General features: G+C 35.3%; 2 protein-coding genes across 4 annotated transcripts in view; one reads left to right on the forward strand and one right to left on the reverse strand.

Moving 5' to 3' along the window:
- Window positions 1-12,113, reverse strand: part of LOC127799279 (phosphoglucan, water dikinase, chloroplastic) — a 33,334-nt gene extending 21,221 nt beyond the window's left edge. Inside the window, exons 1-4 of one of the 3 annotated variants that reach the window (XM_052333188.1) lie at window positions 11,697-12,112; window positions 10,337-10,952; window positions 4,708-4,794; window positions 4,468-4,599 (exon numbers count right to left, since the gene is read on the reverse strand). In XM_052333188.1, the coding sequence (XP_052189148.1) occupies window positions 4,468-4,599; window positions 4,708-4,794; window positions 10,337-10,952; window positions 11,697-11,884 (1,023 nt within the window). In that variant the 5' untranslated portion in view covers window positions 11,885-12,112. Of the gene's footprint in view, window positions 1-4,467; window positions 4,600-4,707; window positions 4,795-10,336; window positions 10,953-11,696 lie in introns of all 3 variants that reach the window. The other 2 variants (XM_052333189.1, XM_052333190.1) reach the window with 2 other exon arrangements.
- Window positions 12,114-15,763: 3,650 nt separating this feature from the next.
- On the forward strand, window positions 15,764-18,958 carry LOC127800132 (protein TRIGALACTOSYLDIACYLGLYCEROL 1, chloroplastic). Its single transcript, XM_052334573.1, is given in 4 exon segments — window positions 15,764-16,098; window positions 17,427-17,675; window positions 17,759-18,332; window positions 18,334-18,958. Coding segments are annotated over 3 exon segments (1,068 nt in total). The 5' UTR covers window positions 15,764-16,098; window positions 17,427-17,628; the 3' UTR covers window positions 18,781-18,958.
- The last annotated feature ends 301 nt before the right edge of the window (window positions 18,959-19,259 follow it).

The following is a 19,259-nucleotide window of genomic DNA, read 5'->3' on the forward strand; positions in this document are numbered from 1 at the left end:
TAGGACATGAAGGATTTGTTTGGTTGAGAACAAGGGGCTAAAAATAACTATGCCTTAGTCAGTAATGGGAACAGTGGTTCCATTAGCAATAATAATCTGTTTAGGATTTACAAGAGGTTGGTAAGTATAAAAAAAAGTCAAGTGAGGGGTCATGTGATCAATAGGGGTCATGTGATCAATAGCTCCTGAGTTAAGAACCTAATTGGTATTCCTAGTAGTTTTAAAGGCAAAAAAACACTCAAGAATGTATGTTTTTACCTTGCTGGGCAAGAGAACAGGCTCCATCTTGGATTGTCCTTGAGAAGTTTTTGAGTTTGATCATCTCCTCGGCATTCAATTGTGCAAAATCAGATCCAATAGATTCAGTTTCCCTTTGGTCTTTGCTAGATAAATGGGCTTGAGTCTTGGGCGGCAAACCCTTAAATCTGCCCATCTTGCTCAACACTGCTTCATTGCCATGAAGTTTGAAGCAGGTATCCCTAGTATGCCTGGGCTTTTTGTAGTAAGTGCACCATATGTAATACCCCAAGAATCTAGAGAATGGTAGTATATATCGAGGATAAGGAAGGAAGGAAACAACACTAGCTGGATACCTTTTGGGCTAAATGCAGGCAAAGAACTCCCAGGTTAAGCATGCTTGAGCTGGGGAGGCTCAAGGATGGGTGACCCCGTGGGAAGTTCGCGTAGACCCATCAGGAAAAGTTGTTCTGGTCCTTCCTATCGCTCGATGTGAGATATTACAGGTGGTATCAGAACCGACCCTTAGTGAAGGCAGTCCGATGAGGGCGGGGAGTGGTGCCAGGGCTCAAGGACCTATACAAGGAGCGACTTCTGGCAGGTTTCTAGGATGGCAGCCCCCTAAGGGGAGAAGATCTGGGACCAGTTGTAAGGTTGCATAACGAGGACGCCATGTGCTCAAGGGGGGAGAATGTAATACCCCAAGAGCCCAAAGAATGGTAGTATATATCGAGAATAAGTAAGGAAGGAAACAACACCAGCTAGATACCTTTTGGGCTGAATGCAGGCAAAGAATTCCCAGGTTAAGCGTGCTTGAGCTGGAGAAGTTCAAGGATGGGTGACCCCCTGGGAAGTTCGTGTAGGTCCATGAGGGTAAGTTGTTCCGATCATTTCTATTGCTCGATGCGGGATATTACACCATAAGCCTTCACGCCCTAAATTTTTCATTGAACCTTCTACCTTTCTTGCCCTAAATTGTGTCCCATCTCTATTGCTTGACACCATGGCCGAGCCATCTACACTGTGATCTCCTAGCATAGCTCCCCTCCCGTTTTCCTCACTTCGAAAATGGAAAAAACCTCATTAAAAGTAGGTAGTTTTTCCTTACCAAGCACTTGGATCCTTACTTGATCATACTCCAAATTGAGCCTCACTAGAAACTCTACTATCCTGTCTCTTTCCTGAATTTGGTTAAGGGTGGCAGCATCCTTGCTACACTCCATTTTGATATCTTGATAGTAATCTAATTCTAGCCACAACCCCTTCATCTTATTGTAATATTCAGTTATAGTGGATGCCCCTTGCCTTGTCCCACTAATCTTAGTCTTAATCTCAAAAATTACCAAGGCATCTTGGACCTTGGAATAAGTCTGCATCACAGTCTCCCAAATATCCCTAACTGAGGTTAAAAACATAATTTTTTACTTACCTCCGACTACATGGGAGCTCCATAGCCATGACATGATTGATGAATTTTCAATATCCCATGTTGTGAAGGTGGGATCTAAATCTTTTGGAGGGGTTCTAGTCAAGTGGCCTAGCTTCCCTCGACCTTTGAGGAATGTTCTCATGAGCTGGGACCACTGCAAGAAGTTTCTTCCATCTAGCCAGTAGGATGGATACATATTGGGCAGATCACTAACTCCTATTGATTGTTAATCACTTGGATAAGATTCAACAGAGGTCATGGTCAGAGTGGCTTCAGATATCTCAGACATGCTTTAAGTAACAAGAATTGTGTAAAACCCTTGATCGGATCTGAAGAAAGGAAGGCGCCGAACAAGAGAAAAACCGAAGACCGGGAAGGAATTCCACGGCCGAGAAGAAATGAAGGGTGCACGGTAGGAAAAGTAGCAATGAAGGCTGTATTAGGGTTCTAGAATAAACATATCTGAAACCCTAGAGGTGGCAGCGCAAAGAAGTGCAATGAAGGCACTATTAGGGTTTTGGAAATATTGGCAGTGGAAGGGAATGCTCTGATACCATGTAGGAAATCAGAATAATTCTTCCTTAATCCATTGAATGTACACCGAAATCCTCTTATAGAGGAAAAGATTACAACATATGGAAACTATCTATAAGGAAACAATTCAAAAACAAAGAAGGAAATACACATTAAGGTACATATGGACAGAATTAGGAAGTTTCCTAAATGTGATTTAGAAACCATTCCTTAATTTAGGATTGGGAAATCTGCTAGTATCCTCGTGAATTGACAGAATGTGTTTAAACGAACACTATTTAAACCAAAAGTATCATTGCATGAATGACTCAAATTCTTTAGCGAGCATATTGGTCTTGAGAAAGATGTCTCAAATGATGATGTTGTGGAGGTTGAGAAAGAGCAAGCAAGGCCACGAGTTGATGATTCAAAGTCACTACTTATTCACCTGATGGATGTTGAGGTCTCGAAAGGATAGTGATAGACTAGGAATTTCACGAAGCCGACATGGTTTCAAATCCGGGTAGAAATGATTGAAAAAACCAGATATCTATACAGCCTTGAGCAACTCAAGAATAAGTACAACCAACTACACACAAATGTAAAAGTGTCTGATTGACTAATATACAAAGGAGATCCATTATTTTATATATTTTTATTGTTTAGTTAAATTATTTATATCTAATTTAAACCTAATAATTGTAATTTGAATGATTGTAGGCCAAACAATTTTTTTTTTTACCCACAGCATGAATTTAATATTGAATATAGATTCAGAAAATCAAACAACTGTTTTTTGTTTTCACTTTCATTTTCTTGACAACTCACGGCAAAATTAAACAACATTTTCAGTTTTCATTTTTCTTAGTAGAAATAGTACGGAATGAAAATGACATAACAGAATGGAATGGAATTTTTGACAGCATTTTCAAATGACCCCTAAATATTTACATTTGCTAATGTTATTTTACTAGAATTCGCTCCATACCTTAGTCACATTCCTTTCTTGCCCTTGATAATAGTATTCCATTGTATATTATATTTTCTGTCACCCAATCCCTATCTCCACCTGTGCCTTTTTACTGTCCTACTTCTTTCTAATCGTCTATCTTGTACTAACCTACATATGTTCATATTAGATGTCAAGTAGAAGGAGTCAGTTCCTGTTTCTTCATGTGCTCCACCAAATCCTATCTTGGCTTCAAGTCCAAGCACTAGTTAGCCCTTCCCGTTATTATTAGAAAGATAAACAAAGCTGAACTACCTATCACATCTCAGCTTTTGTCCCATGATTTGTGTCCTTGAATCATTCCTTTCTCAGCTTTCTATCTTCTATATCTATTCTCAACTTTGTTTCTAAAGCTCTCAACCTGGGTAGAGAAATGCAATGGAAGAGGAGACACCAGCTCTTTAGGCTAATGGCACTTAAGGATCTTGCTGCTCTTCCTCTCGCCAAATCAATGGTTGGGTATCAATGTGTTTATAGAATGAAGTTCCGTTCTAATGGTACAGTGAATTAGAAGATCACTTAGTGACCCATGGATACACGCAGATAAATGTTTTGGATTATTCTGAGAATTTTTCTCATGGACTAACACATGTTGATGAGATTAAGGGCATACAAGAGTTAGTGTCATTCTTCAGAATATTATGCTCAAGCTTAGTATCAATTAATTTAATTAAATATGCATATATTTGCATTTGCAAAACAAGACTAGAATTTAATTTAATTAAATGACAGCATACCCTTATCCAGTGCATAACGCTTGGGTTTCTTAGCTAGAATGATTAGATGAAGAAAGGTCATTAAGGAGGCTAATTAGTTCACTTATACATACTGAACTAAGTGGAGGGGATAAGTAAGAAACTAAGGGAGTGCAGGAGGCTGAGTGGGGAGCCGTTCAACCTTGGTTGGCACACCTCTACCAGTTGTTCTCACCTCAAGCACCCAACCCGCTACCTCCAACATGGCAGGGTGAAAGCATGAATTTCAAACACTTCAGTTGCCATACCTCTCCCTACTCTACCAGCACTCCTACATGCATGCAAGCCATTAATTATCCTCCTCAATATTTAGTACTAACACACTCAATACTAATATATTTAAGCAGAAATAGTCCCAGTATAGTGCCCAATTTTTTCCCCTCTGCATAACTTTCAAAAGAAACAAGATAAAACCCTCTAATGGTATTTCCCAACATCAACTTGTAGTTGAAAAGGAGAAAGACAAAAAAAATCTACAGCATAAAATAAAATTAGTACCAAAAATCATATATTTGCTAGGATACCTCAAATGAAGTGTCTTTCCTATATGCAATCCGTTCTAATTCACGAAATATAACCCGTGAAATCTCCGCATGCCTGTTTGGTCTGTGATGACCTCCACCTTCAAAGCAAGGAATTTGTCCTGTATTTATCCACTGTAAAAGGAGAAGAAACAAAAAAAGGATCAAGATCTAAGTTGGGTGTACATCAAGTAACCAATGAAACAAATAACCAAAAAAAAAGAAAAAAATTAATTAGAAAACCTTTAGATAGATAGCAGAATATAGGAGAGCTTCCAAACGCTGCTGACTCTCCACACTTCCAACTACTAGTTCACGAACTACTTCAAGCTTCAGCAATAAAAGAAAAGCACAAATGGGAAATGTTAATTGGAAAATATAGTAGTGAATATGAGACATGTTAATTGATCTTGCATGAAATGATAAAACAAAATCCAAAATGAAAATATCTACAAGCTGCAACAGATCCTTAGGGAGACAATAAAATTATAAGCGAAAACAAGAAAATGAGGCATTAACATCATTGAGATGTCTCATGCAACCAGGAAAACGTCATTAAGAAATCACCACAAGAACGATTATCAATCCATGACAGCCTTTGCTACCTTACAAACTAAAACCGCTGGGATCTTATTTGTTAAAGACAAAAACAAAGACCTGATCTAACCAACATGAGACCCAGGATGTACTACATGATAATGAACTAACAGTTGTTTATTCATTGATAAAGGATCTGGGAAAGAATGGTATAGAATTGAAGAGATTCACAATTTCCTGATTTGGTAATTCTGTTATCACTAGAGATGAATGTGAGCTACAATCCATGTAGTCAATCCCATCGTGGGATTAAGGATTGGTGTTGTTGAAGGTTAGTTCGATTTTGGTTTTGATGACAACCTGAGTCAAATCACCCAATGAACAGCATTAGTGGTTTTTTGCCTGATTGACTTATTCAAAAAATCATGAACTATCAATAAGAAAAGCAATGTCAAACTTAAGTTCCTCCATCAGACATCTTTCCCATCCCTTCCATTCTATTCTCAACAACACCTTCTCTCCTTGTATTCACTTTCCCTTTATCATCAAACTATCTAAGTCTCAAAAACAAGTCAAAAGATGAATAATCATGTACTAGACTAAAATATTCATAGATTTTTGGTAAGACCTAATCCATTCATGTACATTTCTTTGTTTCCACTCTTCTCCCATTCCCTATCTCATGTGCTCTTCCTTTTCATCTCTCTTTCTCTCAGCCATAACTCATAATTACTCTCAACTATTTGTAGTCTTTATGTCTTTCTCTTATCATTTCTTTCTTTTCTCAACTGGGAATTCCCCCTCCTTGAGCTCAACCACTATATCCTTCCTTTTCCTTTCTTCTTTTTTATCCTTTATGTTCTCCATGATCCAACCTTGAACCTGCTGATTACAAATTTTGAAGAAGCAGCTCAAAAGGTTGCATGACACAGCTTATTTCCAGGACAAGGACAGAAAATAGTTGTCATGTACCTAGCAGCTAGGAGTTACATTGAACACGTTGTAATAATTGGTAGCTATAGACATTAGCTATTTCTTTTGATTGGGAGAGAAATTAGCTTGCTGGCGGCATGTGCTGGCAACGCTAACTGTCTACAAGTGGGTAGGCAAGTTGCTGATTCTAGAAGGGATTTGGGCAACCGTTTTTGGTGCCTATTTCCAGCTGAGCAGTATAACTACTCTGCTGCAGCTCAATTGTAATCATCTTTGAATTGAATCGGCCAATTTTACCTCTCAAACTCTCTCTCGCTCTTTCTCCCATTCTCTAACCTTTCCCTTCAAATTCTCAACTCAACTTTCTCCCTCAACTTTCCATGAGTTTCTCTCTTAATTGGAGAGAATTCTCACTGTCAGATTTCAGATCTGACAATAATTTATAGGAACAGCCTGCTCTGGAATCTTATACCTTGGAAGATGTGGATTCTAATCCACAGTAGGTAGGAGAAGATAAATTATATATCAATCAATTGGGAATTATGATAAGGATTATCAGTAGGGAAACAAAGGAGTCCAACTCCAATTCAAAGAGGACAAGATAACTTTCAGATGGCCATAAAAAGAGCCAAGCCTGATTAATAAATTCATCACAAATCAGAGGAAGGAAAGCAGCAAAGTAGAGGAGCAGGAGGAGGTTACCAGAAATCGACTCTTTCAGATCTGAGGTTAGTTTTCTTCTTATTTCAAATTTGACCCCCTCCTCCGAGTTTGTGGCCAGCATAGAAAAACCCTAGTTCTCCCATGTTTGCTGAAACCACCAAGCCCAAACCAGTTGGCCACTGATTTTGATCAACCCAAGTTAACCTTAACCCAATTTTCTACTTGATTTTTTTTTCTCTTCTTCAAGAATCAATCTTGACCGAGTTTAACCTAACCCAATTGGATAAACTGACCCGACCCAAGACCTATTTGACTAACAAGAACTGTATCCAACAACTGACCCAACTAGTTTAAAATAATTACCTTTTTTAGTTTCTGAAAATTACAAAAGAAATTGTTAGGAACCCGAGCCTAACTGTAATTCCTTTGATGAGAGAATTGAAAGAGAGGGAGAAATAGAGAGGAAAAAAGGGAAGAATCAGACTGATTAAGAGGGATAACTAAGAGAGAGAAAGGAGAATTTAGACATGCAGTAGGGAGAAACAGAGAGATCAGAGAGAGACAAAGGGAGAATTTTAGAAAGAGAGAATTAACTTTTCAATTAATCAAAATCTAAAAAATGGACAAGAGTGGTACAGCCTTATATAGAGGCTATTCCACTACTTTAACAAAGCAGTTTCCACTTCCTCTACTAGAGTAATTGCTCCTAAACTACCCTACAACAGTAAATTAAACAATAACTAACCCATTATCTAGACTACTATAATTAGTAAAAATAAAAATTAAAAATTACTAGGCTATATCGTGACAGAAATGCAGTAACTTAATGTAACTGCAGAAAAACCTTAGAGTTCTAAGAAATTACAGAAATATCCCTACAGTTACAGAATTTATGAATAGGTCCCTGCAGTTACAGAATTTACAGATTTGTCCCTACAATTACAGAATTTACAGCCAGTAGTAGTTACAGAAATATTACAGCAAGACCCTTAAGTTACAGAAATTTCAGGAACGTCCTAGATCTTCCAAAAATCATAGAAAGACCCCTGGATCAGTGGCAGAGCCAAGTGAGGCCCAGTGGGGGCAGTTCCTCCCACTGGGCCAAATCTTAAATTTTTTTTATTTTATATTATTTTTAATCAAGTCCAACTCTCAAAATCAATTCAAAATTATTGTATTAAAACTTAGCCTAAATAGGTCAAATGGCCCAAATCCACTAATTCCTAAGTCCTAATCCATTTCATTTCTAAATTTATCCCATTTCTTGCTTTCTTTCCCAATACCCACCTGATTTTCTTTCTTTCGGTTGCTACTATTACAGTTGAAAGAATATTTTCTGCAATGAATATTGTGAAGAATCAATTACGTAATAGGATTAAAAACCAATGGATGAATGATAGCTTAGTTATGTATGTTGAAAATGATATATTTAATAAAATTGATAATAAGATCATTATACGACTTTATCAAAGTATAAAAAGTCGTAGGGAACAATTGTAAAAAAAAATTGCATTTTAATATTATCATTATTGTCTTATTTTTGAAATTATATTTTTTGTATTTAAGTTCGCCCCTACTTAATCAAAATCCTGGCTCCACCCCTGCCCTGGATCATACTTACGGAGATTTTAAATGACATGAAATTATTATTTGAAATTATTATGTAATTGTAGATAATTCGAGAATTATTTCCTTACCAAAAATCAGGTGAGTGGTGATTCTTGCACTGGTATGCTTTGAAAATAAATCCCATTCATGTTGAAAATTATTTTGATACGATGAATGTTCTCAACTTTGTTATGTGATATATATTCTTGAATTGTTGATTTGAAAATAAATTGAGAACGGTGATATATCAAATCATTTTGAAAAGAATATTGATGGTGTTAGCTTGTTGTTTTAAAACTGTTATGGAACCATTGGGAGAAGTCCAAGGGTTACTCTGGCAACTAAAATTTGGCTATTTATACAGTGTCATTTTAGTTTATCAATAGGATGAGATGAAGTGATTATATTGTCACACTCTATTGAGTACTTGGGGTGGATCACAGATAAGTTACTGGATCCCCTTGTACATTGATTGAATCCAGGGCTATACTGCCCATTGAGATATTTAATGAGCTTTGAATGTTATGGAATGATATTGTGGTTCCCTTGGTTAATTGATGTTTTATATATTGTGGAAAATTGTAGCTACACTATGTGATTTGATATGATATAATTGTATTGATGATACTTGTTGCATGGGGAGGGAATATTGGTGAACCTTTGAACTTTGTTTTATCATAGACATATGAAATTCTTTATTTTGTTAATGATCTATTATGAGGGATAGACTCCATTGGGCTTTATGGTCACCCCCCCCCCCCCCCCCCCCCCCCAACCCTTTTCAAGTGAGTAGGAATATTGGTGAACCTTTGAACTTTGTTTTATCATAGACATATGAAATTCTTTATTTTGTTAATGATCTATTATGAGGGATAGACTCCATTGGGCTTTATGGTCACCCCCCCCCCCACCCCCCCAACCCTTTTCAAGTGAGTAGGAATGATTGGTCTAGATGTGGACTTGGGCGAAAGGATTGAAGTGGACTCAATTAAAGTAGTTAAGTTTGGTTATTTTCATAATGTGAACATTAGGGTTTTCTTGTGGAATATTGTTTGTTTAGGTATTTGTAAACATTGGCTATTTCTATTGGTAATAAATTTGATGAATGTTTAGGCTTTGTGAATCTTAAGTCCTAGCTTAGCGTTCATGGCCAGTTACACCACCTATAGAAGGGGGAGTAACAATTAAAGTAATGGCATCTAACATATATTAGATATAGGGCTACGACATGTAGTTATTTTTTAACAAGAATGTAATAAACTGAACGATGATAAAACTTGCTTGAGTAACTGGGAAACCTTACTCGAGTAATTGGAAAGATTACTCCATTAAGGGGAAAGCTTATTCAATCTCTTATTGTATTCATGTATGGAATATATATATATATATAATATATATATAAGAAATCTTCTACAACATCTCCTTAAAAACAAGAATAAATTTGAATTAGGCTTAGAAGATAAAGTTCATCAACTGAACTTTAAATTTGCTGGAATTATCTCTTGTAAACTGCCTCATCCTTTAATCTCGAAACCTTATCACTTTGATCTTTGTAGTCCTCTCTTATCTCCCAAACAACCTTATCATTTAATTCTCAACCATGAGAGAGATTATTAAGATTTGATTTTAATTTTTCCAACACTATCAATTTCTTCTTTGTTCTCGGTATTTCAACAATTTTGAACTAAGTACAAGGGCAATACTCAATAAGTCAAAACATGCCCTTGTGATTAGTGTATGCTAACTGATCAAAACATTCACATTCACTTGCATTAATAAACGATTTCTTTTGAAACAACAATAAAGACATTAATGACTTAATTTTACTTATTGGAAGTCATATCATAATTATTCAACAACAGAAAAGGAATGGACAGATAACACCAAAAAAAAAAAAACAATCACTACTTCTGACCTAAAAAGTAGGTATGTGAAGACTATAACAAGAAAAAAAAACAGAGAAGCAAGCATGTAGAATGGTGGAACTCCAAATAATACAAATGAAGGAATTAAATAGTGTAAACAACTAGAGACATCATGATGTTAATCCTGACCAGTTTTTAATATACGTTATCCCTTGAAGGGCTCCTACAAAATTTAGAAATTATAAGTGGCAAGCCAGTAGTAGTACCTTTCTCCACCAATTCCTGGCATTGCGATCCCCTTCGACTAACTCAAGGGCCCGCCCTTCAAGACCTGATGTATCCCACCTTCTCTCTGCTTCTCTGCTGTGATGCTCATTGGATCGCATAAAAGACACATCCTTACCTTGCCACTGCTCCACAAAAGGACTTGCAGCAACCTCTGCAAGAGTAGCACCATCAACAGGTGCAGACCCATTATCACCCATGCCTTCCCCTCCCTCCAGGCTCTGTTCCAAATCCAAAGGCAATAGATCCACAGCCTTGCCAGTTAAGTTCCAGTGGCAAATGATCTTAAAACTGCCTCCTTCTGGAAGCTTCAAGATACGGTTATCGCCACTTTCCCAAAACACACTCTTCTCCTTATTCACAATCACAAATTTGTACTCAATGGAGTCACCCCCTTTTAGGTCCATTTCACAAACCCATCCATCCTCTGTCCAATTCATTCCAACTGGCTTTCTCCACAGCCCTAGCTCCTTTGTTGACCCCATAATCACAACATGCTCACCAAATTGGACTTGGTGATTCAGGTGTACAATTAACCTTACTTTGCCCCGGATTGACTTTAATCGCATTTTCTTCTTCCCCTTCTTCTCTTCCTCTCTGCCATAAAACCAATTTTGTAAACCCATTTTCCAAATTTAATGTAAGAGAAATATAATACAATGTTTTGGATTCTTTTTGCCAAGTAATACCATGTTTTGGATTTAGTAGTTGACTTCTTCTCTCTCTAAACACAAGGGTGGCAGTATCTGTATCATTTTGTTTCTGTACTCATTTTTCACCACCAAACCATTTTTGCAACTAGTAAACAGAAATCCATACTTACAGCAGGAGGTTAAAGGAAAGAGTTCGTGTCAGTACTGTAACCATTCACGATTTATACAATATACAATTATCCTTTGGCAAGGGCTTAACTGAAAAAATCTAATGCAAAATCGATAGAATGTCAGCTTAATTTTTTTGTTCACCGTAGCAATAAACTAGACTCCGTCTTGGAACTAAGCCGTATCCAAAATGAGAATAAAAGATCAGAGATTAGCATCTCGGAAAATAAACCATCATGATTCAAGAAGCAAGTGGGGGAAAAACTTATGGGAACGGGCAGAACAAACCTTTTGTTGATTGAGACGAATTAGTCTACTTCTAAAACAAATATATATATATATATATATTGAGAGAGAGATAGAGAGAGGGAGGGAGGGAGGGAGGGAAATTCAAACTCTCATTTCTTGTGAATTGTCCCCTGCCCGACTTCAACAGTACCCAAATCATCGAGAAACAAAAGACTGACCATTCTGAGAAACTACGAAGGGGACCCAATTCAAAAGAGAAGGAATTAATTACCTTGCCTCGGTGGTGGAAACGCCGCAACGGACTGGAGAGGAGTGCCCAGTGTATCGACTCACAAACCTTGGGTTTCGATTAGGCAAAAGAAGCCTGGGCTTGAACAGAGCGAGAGCACTTTGGCTTTTATTGAGAGTCATCGCCGTGGTAGAAGAGCAGCAGCAGTACACAACACGCAGAGTATCCATTGATGTGAATTACACCGCCAAACATGTACAGAGACCCACCCAATATTGCAGAGAGATGATGAGTATGCGAACTAATAATAATTCAGCATATGGCAAAGAGAAGATCGGATCGGCTCCGTTATTAGACGTCTTGCAAAATGCTTGCTTGGTAGAGAGTGAAGAAGACGATAACGTTTAGAAACAATAACGTTTAGAAGCAAAGAATTTTGGGCCACGTGGTGTCAGAGATCGTCCGGATGCTCGTGACCGAACCCCGACGAGAGCGATCTCAATTAATACGTGGCAAGTTGTGAAGCGTAACGGCGTGAGCAGCTTCAATTATTGCCCCAGCCCTCACTGCCCATTTATCATTCAAATCATGCCCCAGCCCTCACTGCCCATTTATCATTCAAATTATGTTACATGTACGTTATTTTTACATATCTTAAATTATATAAAAAATATTATGATCAAAATATCATATAATTTTTCATACATCTCACATGTCTTATGAAAAATATTTTTATCATTAGTATATTTTTGTGTAACTCAAAGTGTACATAAAGATATACCAATAATATTATTCTTATCATTATTTTTATAAAATTTACCAAAAAAAAAAAAAACAAAAGACACTTGATCACTCTTCACTTATAAAAATAAGAATCATGCTAGATATACAATCTTTTTGTACATTTTAAGTTACATAAGAAGGTATTATGACTAAAATATCACGTGCCTCTATGCGCCTCATAAGGGATTTTTTTGTCATTGGTGAACCTTTATGTAGTCCAAGATGTATACAAAGGTATACCAATAACATTTTTCTAAAAATAATAAGATTTTCTCTTCGAGTTTATCAATTTTTTTATGAAAAAATAGTTATTAAATTTTTATAAATATTTAAAATATCCTTTTATGGTGAATAGATAAAAAAAATTCAGTAAAAATTAGATTTCTATCGATCTAACCGTCAATGAAGTTTTATTATCTTATAAAAAGAAAAATAAAAAATAGAGTTAAACAAGTGTTTTAGAATTTTGTATATTTCACCCTTTTTGCTCTCAAATCTGTCAGTTTTCTCTGCTCTCTTCTCTTATCTTCTATTGTTCTCCCGATGCTGCTAGGCTTCTCTTCAGTTCTTCTCAGGTGCTATTCTCTTGCCGCCTTCTCCAGGTGTTCTCTGCTCTCTTGCGCTTTTTCTACTTTATTGCATTCTTCTCTTCTCTGTTCTGTTGCGTTCTTCTCTTTCCTCTTCTGCATTATTATCTTGCATTTTTCTATAAATACATTGTTTCCCAGATTCTTTGCATTTTTTCTGTAGATAGATTGCGTTCCTCCATTGATATATATATATATATATGTAAACAGATTATTTGTATTTACATAATTTGTTATATATTTTATAGGTTATGATAGAAATCAATATTGGTTCTATGCAACTTCTTACATTTTATGTGAATCAAAATATCCTTATAATTGTGAATTTCAACATGTATTTTGCATTTTTATGGTTCTGGTGAAAGAAATTAGCTCATGATATCAGAATATTTGATGAGATATTTTGTAGATCGAATTTGAATTTTTCTCATCCAATAAAAATGAAATACTATCTAGTAAATGCATGATATTCTCATGTGACGGGATACATGGAGCCATACAAGAGTGATAATATAAGATGACACATTGAAGATTTTAAACTTACAAAAACATTATAATTACGACTCCAAAAAGATATAAAGAATTATTTAATTACTTGTATTCTTCATACACAACGATTGTTAAGTATATTTTTGGAGCGTGGAATACTATATTTAAAATTTTGGGAGATATATCTAAATACTGTATTGACACCCAACAAGATACAATTCTAGGCACAATAGCTAATAATACTTATATTAGGAAGAAATGGATACAAAATAATGCATTCATTACAACTAAAAATGAAAACTATTTTCTCAATACACAATATGTCATGCCATTTAAAAATTAGTTTAACAATGAAATAGGCCAAGGTGATAATTTTTTAATGACAGTACGTGATACTATAGCCCTAAATATTTGACAATCATCTAATTTTTAAATTTTGAACTACTAAAATTTTTTGTATATGTATGAGAACATTAACTTTTATTCAATTATCGTGCGTTATTAAATTTACTCTAATTTTGTAATTATCAAATTCTGGGATGAAAAAAAATGTAAATATCTAAAATTTATTAAATGAAATATGAAAGACGTCTTTTAAATATAATATACTCAAATGTATAACTTAAATATAAAATTTAATATGTGAATACAAATTTTATTTAAAAGGTTAAATTTAGGTCTTCAAATAATTTATTTAACTATTAATATTTTATATGTATTGATAAAATATAAAATAAATAATCTTTTATAATGTCTCAATGTATATATTTAATATTTTTATGAATTAAATCTAAATTTAAACATAAAATATTATATTAATATATTTTTTAATAATTATATATAATTTATTAACATATAATAGTCAAAATTTTATCAGTTGAATATTAATTTATAATTTATTTTTATTAAAAATTATAATTTTTATAAAATTTATTTATATTATTTAGTAATATGTCAATTTTAGTATTTTTGTTAAATTCTAATAATTTATCAATTTTTTCAAACCAAACATATAATTATATAAATGACAATTTAAACCATATTTATTTAAACACATTATTAACTTAAACGCTAATCAACTTCTACCCTTTACATAATTTTTAAATATAGAGTCTTAAAATCTATATTAAAAAGTGATAAGCCATACATCCTCTAAGTCTCTTACTCTCCCACTCAATAGTAGGCTAACAAATGAGGTTATTGTCATTTTTTATAAGTTAAGGTATTTATATCTTTTTGTAAAACTTTAATGAGTGTAAAATGTAATTTATCATATTGTTGACAGTCAAATACTTGTTCTCTCTACAATTTGGTATAAAAACATATAACACTCTTAATCTTTCATAAATTATACTACATATCTTTATTTTCTAAAAAATTTCACATTATCCCCTGGCATTTTGAGTTTTTAGCAAAAACCAATAACGTCACCAAAATTATTAATGAATTATCCAAACTACAGTATCCCACCAATTTATCTCACCATTTTAATGTTCTCTCCCTACATAAAGTAATCTCTCTCTCTATATATTCCTCACTTTATTTCTTATGGATAGTACAATTTTCAAATTACATTATTATTCCCTAAATATTATACTTTGTAATAAATTAGTTATCATACTTTAACTTTTATTATCATGATTACTAAAATTTAATTAATTTTTTATTTCTGATCAAATTTTATTAACGAAAACTATTATAGTATAATAAACTTCATAGTCATTTGATTTTGAAATCTGTGTTAATTTTTGCACGAAGCGATTTTGGAGTTTATATTAATATATATTGTGTCAGTTTTAATTAACAAAATTTAATTAAAAATTATAAGAGGGATTGCATAATAACAAAAATGAGAGTTTAATGACTTTGGTGTCACTCACAGTTTAAACAATAAGCTAACTTCTCTTCAATCAAACAATTGTTAATATATTCATGTATATTTATAAATTTTTAAGAATATCCTGCATAAGGTAAATCTAAACACAAGAGATAATATGATATAATTTTTAAATAATAAAATTAAGTGTAAATTTCACATATTATTTTTTATATTTGTTTAAATTACATTGACTATCTTTATACTTTTAAAAAGCAATACACATATCTCTTTTTAAGTGTGAGCCGTTCTGGATTTCAGCCCAATCTATAACAAAATTTAAATTTATGAAGAAAAATTTTGAATTATTTAGTAATAGTCCAGTTTAAATTGAGTCCAGCCCACCTCAATAATTTTTCAGCCCAGCCCACCTCAATTTTCCCAACTGCCTGCAAACCCTGCTCCTCACTCTCTCGACCTCGCTCTCGCTCACCCTCGCTGCCTCTCGCTCTTTGCCTCCTCTCTTTTGCTCGTCCGCTCGCCCTCGCTCTGCCTCTCTCTTGCTCTCGGTCGACCCCTCTCGCTCGCCCTCGCCGCCTCTCGCTCTCTGCCTGACTGCCTCTCTCTTGCTCTCGTTCGCCCTCGCCCCCACGCTCGCTCGGCGAGTAGGCCTCGCTCTCGCTCGCTGCCTCTGATTTAGGTTTTCGTATTACCTCCCCCAACTTCCAGTCCCAGATCTGCTTCATTCGAGCCCGGATCTGTATTACTGGTATGTTTTCTCTTCTTTGATTCTCTCGATTGACAGCTAAATCTAGATAGTTTTTCTGTTTTTCGGCCATATTTTTTTTACCTGTTTATGCTTGATTATTGTTGAAGTCTCTGCCTTTTTTCAGCAAGTTTTAAGTAAGTGATTTTTCTTTGTGTCTGCTTGCCTATTTGACTACTGCGTTTAGTTAGGAATTGTCGTGGCTGGAAGCCTGGAATTTGTTATTGTGAATCTGTGATTGAATATTTGAATCGACCATACTTTTGCCTTCTCTTGTTTGAACTCTAGAAATACAGTTGTTGTATTGGCCTTGCATTTGCCTCAAATCTTGAGTTAAATATTTTAATTGTTCGATTATTGAATTGTGTTATTTTTTGTTTGTGTATCTTAGAATTTAGAATGTAACAACAATTTTATGCGAAGAAAGGAAAAACATTGTTATTTTTTTTTTTCAGAAAGAGAGTTTATCATACTAGTGAAAGTACTTCAATTCATACTGTGCAAAATCAATCTAGTGAATTTACATCAATTCCTTCAACTTTATCTCCTGAAATTTACATCAATCTAGATGAATATTTTGTTTCAAAACCTCGTTGAGCACAAGTTTAATGAAAATTTGTTGTACTGACTTTTTGGTTACATAAGAATTTTATTATATTAAGTTTTTAAAATTTCAGCCCCCTCAACCTAAATTCCTGGATCCGCCCAGCTGGTACTACTTTTTGATTGCTAATTATACATTCCCGATGATTTTTGGATTGAATCTGCCATTGGGGATATACTGAATCTTGCTTAAGTGTCTTTATTCGCCATTTTTGCGTGTGCCATTTCTATGAACTGGGCAATTATGTTTCAGCACCCTTCAATGGAACTAGGAACTATGAATGATTATTCGGGTTGATATTGACACTTTGGAAACGATTCCAGTCGGTAAAAGTGAAAGAACTTCATACAAACAGTATGGGCAGTCCTCTGAATGCTGTTAGTACAACGAAGTCATTAATTTCCATATAACAAGAAAAAAAGGCCCTTGACTACTCAAAATGGAATCTCAGAATCATATGTCAACTAATTATCAATTGTAGAGATGTAGATAGGACGGCTTGTTTTTTGAGCAACCCGGTATCTACTTTCCTAAAAACTAGAGTGACTAATGTTACATTGGCCATTCTTGAACTGCCTTTTTCTTTTTCTTTCTTCTCTTTTTGGTGAATTAATCTTTTAGAGTTGATGTTGACTGACAGATTCTAATTTTTCCTTTGATTATGAAGCAATTTTTTTTTTTTTTTTTTCTGATAGTTTTAAGTGGTTTAGGCTTTTTTTTATGACAGATTCCACGTTCATGAGAGCACAATTGCTGCTCAGCCCCAATGTGTTATGTCGAACAGATTTTATGGGAGAACTTTTTGTTGTGCACTCACCATGATCTTCACTTTCTAGGAGTTCTGACATAACTTCTGCTGCAGTACAATCTCTGAAATCCATTTTCCAGGTAGAAACTGAAGTTAGATTGCACGACACACAAGATCTAGCATGCAAGCAGCTTCGCATCTTCGTCCAATCTTCTACTTTCACAACAGGTCTCTCTCAATCTCACTTTCTGTCTCTCTACATTTGACTACTATTCTCTGTTTGTGGACTTAATGTTCTAACCAAATTGCAGAAGCCCTAACAAATCGGGCAATAGGGTTGAAAAAGGAGTCTTGCATTCTAGCCAACATGTCAGTGGACTCAAATTCACTGGAATAGGCCACACATATAGATTTCCTTTACCTGTTCGAAAAACCAGATTGTTTGTGAATCCTAATACAAATGATGGCCATCCAAGTATCTCTGTGACTGAGGTAAGTACAGATACAAACCCAAGCAATTCCCCGAATCATGAATCGGAGGCATTTCTAAGCAAATGGACGCCTCCCAATTACCTATGGAGGGGATTATCAGTTTTCATTCTGGCAGGGCAGGTAATTATCAGAACTTTGAAGGGCAAAGTCCACTGGAGAAACACTCTTCAGCAGCTGGAGAGAGTTGGTCCAAGATCACTTGGAGTCTGCCTATTAACCTCTGCCTTTGTTGGCATGGCCTTCACAATTCAGTTTGTAAGAGAGTTCACCAGGTTAGGATTAAACAGATCTGTTGGTGGGGTGTTAGCTCTAGCCTTTTCGAGGGAGCTAAGTCCTGTCGTCACATCAATTGTAGTTGCTGGTCGTGTTGGGAGTGCTTTTGCTGCTGAATTAGGGGACTATGCAGGTTTCTGAACAAACAGATACACTAAGAGTTCTTGGCTCAGACCCAGTTGATTATCTGGTGACACCTAGGGTCATTGCTTCATGTGTTGCTTTGCCCTTTTTGACTCTAATGTGTTTCACAGTAGGTTTGGCATCCAGTGCTCTCCTGGCTGATGGTGTTTATGGTATTAGCATTAACATTATATTGGATTCTGCCCTGAGAGCTCTTCGATCATGGGATATAATTAGTGCAATGATCAAGTCCCAGGTTTTTGGTGGGATCATATCTATTGTGAGCTGTGCATGGGGAGTCACAACCATAGGAGGTGCCAAAGGTGTTGGAGAATCGACCACATCAGCCGTGGTTCTCTCTCTTGTTGGTATCTTCGTTGCGGATTTTGCTCTTTCTTGTTGCTTCTTTCAAGGAGCTGGAGATTCATTAAAGAATTGCTTTTGATCTGATATATCCATACCTTTTCTTGATAGATTTCTGTGTGAAAAGTCCCATTTTTATTGTTTATGGTTCTGTTGTATATAACGATCTGATGAATGACAAAGTGACTAGAATCCATGTACTATAGTTGCAAGTTTGATTGACTATTAGCTTTTAGTGCTTGTCACCCTGCTTTACTTTCTCTCGCGTTGTTTATGGTTGGAGGTGGAGTTGAGCATGCATTGATTTTTATGGTCAACGTTATTTTATGTGGATTCTTATGGGGAAATCAGAGGAAAATGCATTTTCCTTTTTGCATTGCATATCACTATTCTATTATAACTTACCATTTTATTTTTCTCTTACCCTCATTCTTCTCTCTTTCCTCGGTTTAATCAGCTGCCAGATTACACGAGATTGTTGTCTATTCCAGTGAAGGTGGTTTACCCAAGAGTACCTAGAAAGAGAAGAGTTAGATTCTACTTGGACCTCATGGACTCAGT

The sequence above is a fragment of the Diospyros lotus genome, chromosome 4 (assembly GCF_014633365.1).
Source record: "Diospyros lotus cultivar Yz01 chromosome 4, ASM1463336v1, whole genome shotgun sequence".
Classification (NCBI taxonomy): Eukaryota; Viridiplantae; Streptophyta; class Magnoliopsida; order Ericales; family Ebenaceae; genus Diospyros; species Diospyros lotus.